The sequence below is a fragment of the Labrus mixtus genome, chromosome 2 (genome assembly GCF_963584025.1).
Source record: "Labrus mixtus chromosome 2, fLabMix1.1, whole genome shotgun sequence".
NCBI classification, from domain to species: domain Eukaryota; kingdom Metazoa; phylum Chordata; class Actinopteri; order Labriformes; family Labridae; genus Labrus; species Labrus mixtus.
Genome location: NC_083613.1, coordinates 34,344,388 through 34,346,887, shown reverse-complemented (window position 1 = coordinate 34,346,887; position 2,500 = coordinate 34,344,388). Strand labels below are relative to the sequence as shown.

Below are 2,500 nucleotides of genomic sequence, written 5' to 3'. Positions count from 1 at the left end.
GCTACCCTGCAGGGCTGAGGCTGCACGTTCCATCAATTTAAACTCTAAAACCAGACTTCTCCTAAAGTGAAGCTAGCTGGTTCCTTCAAAATAAAATACAGTCCACAGGAAGGTGACAAACACCGGCGGTTAACTTGTGCTAGTGTGCGTTAGCTTGCAGTGTAGCTACAAGCAGTAAATGTACACACTACGTCCTGCAGGGGGCGGAGCTTCTAGAGGAGGAGGGGCCACGTTGGAATATTTGAACTTCTCATTTAATAATCAGTGAGTATGTTCTTCTTCTTCTCTCTAGTTCTTGACTAAAACAGCTTTTATACACAAGGGGAGGAGCCGGCCGTCCCGTCCATGTAAACACGGCTCTGACAACAACACAGCCAGCGGGACTCGAGCTTCTCCCTCATTGTAGACAGTCAGGACTCAGAGACACATTTACACAGGACAGACTGGATTCATGATTTATTTCTGGTTCTTCCTTTGAGTCCACTTTCAACAAATGCACACTTCACTTTGGGGCAGGGCCTCAGCAACATGAACAAATGGAATCCAGCTCTGTCATAGCAACCGGTCTGCAACCCAAACGTGCTCCTCACAGCAGCAGGGGTCTCTTTGTGTTTTCATCTTGAAGGAGGACCTCTCTGACTTTCAACTTGTACAAGAAACAACCCTTTTCCTGAATATGTGCTTTTACATCAAAACATCAGAGTAATGTGAACGCCTGATTCTGATTCTGATTCTGATTATTTGTTTCCAGTTTTCATATTTTGTCATGCTGAACCAAAAACATTCAAACAGCAGTTTGTGAACATTTCTTATGTTCATGAAATCCTTGGCGGACATGGCGTGAAAAGAAGGACGCGGCGGCGGGGGACACAGCAGCAACAGAGTCCCAACATGAACTTCAGGACATTTTCAGGACTTTTAGGCACGTGTGAAACTGAACGCTCACTTCTCACACACACTTCCTGGATCCTGTGCGAGGTTGTACACACACTCGTGCCTGCCGTCTCCGTTAGATCTCAGCTTGTTCACCGAGCTGTACAGATGGTCGTTTGTCCACGTCGTGGTCGTGTTCGGTGTCTCCCTGATGCAGGACGAGTAATAAGGACTCTCCACGTCCGACTCTCTCACCGACTGCTCCCCGACACCTTCGATCTCCTCGTAGATCACCTCCATCGTTTTGTCCACGTTGGAGTGCGTCTCTGTTTTCCGCCTTGAGCAGAATCTCAGCGTGAAGACGGCGAAAAGCACCAACGCAGCGCCGATGAGGACGCCAACGGGTACTTTCCACAAGTCAGAAGATTCATCTCCTGATGCTGCTTCGTCTCCAGCAGGGACCCCCTTCTGTCCTGGCTCAAGGTGAAAATCCAGTCCTTGGTTCTTTGGCTCATTTCCAGCATCAGGCAGCGTGTTTGGATCAGCTGTCTCCTGGAGGTAAACTTGATGTTTGTTACAGAAATACATCCTGTAATCTGACGCTTCTACTTTTTTTATAACCAGTGAGTTATCTGCCAGCGATCCGTATTTGTTTTTGTTGGTTATTTTCTCTTCCCCGTTTTGGATGGTGACGAGAGTCTTTCCCTCGTGACTGCCTGTGAGGTGTTTCCATGTGACATCTCCGCTCTTCACAGGACACGGCAGAGTGACCGTTTCTCTCTGCGATGCAAACACTTCTTTAACATCTGTGAAGACAAAAGAAACAAGTGATCATCTGCAGCTCAAAACAAGAAGTGTGTTCTCCCACACACACACACACACACACACACACACGCACACACAGACACACACACACACACACACACACACACACACAGACACGCACACGCACACACACACACACACACAGACACACACACACACACACACACACACACACACACACACACACACAGACACGCACACACACACACACACACACACAGACGCACACACAGACACACACACACACACACACAGACACACACACACACGCACACACAGACACACACACACACAGACACGCACACACACACACACGCACACACAGACACACACACACACACACACACACACACACACACAGACACGCACACACACACACACACACACAGACGCACACACAGACACACACACACACACACACAGACACACACACACACACACAGACACACACACACACACAGACACACACACACACACACACACACACACACAGACACAGACACACACACAGACACACACACACCCAACACACACACACGCACACATACAGACACACACACACACACACTCACACACACACACACACACACACACACACACACGCACACACACACACGCACACACAGACACACACACACACACACACAGACACACACACACACACACAGACACACACACACACACACAGACACACACACACACACACACACACACAGACACAGACACAGACACACACACAGACACACACACACACGCACACATACAGACACACACACACACACACTCACACACACACACACAT

At 48.8% G+C, this 2,500-nt stretch overlaps 1 protein-coding gene across 1 annotated transcript in view; it reads right to left on the bottom strand.

Annotated features, from left to right (window-relative positions):
* LOC132993215 (uncharacterized) overlaps window positions 1-2,500 on the bottom strand; it is a 3,406-nt gene that overhangs the window by 307 nt on the left and 599 nt on the right. Inside the window, exon 2 of the mRNA XM_061062916.1 lies at window positions 1-1,679. This exon is cut by the window's left edge and continues 307 nt beyond it. Within this exon, the coding sequence (XP_060918899.1) occupies window positions 943-1,679 (737 nt within the window). The 3' untranslated portion in view covers window positions 1-942. The remainder of the gene's footprint in view (window positions 1,680-2,500) is intronic.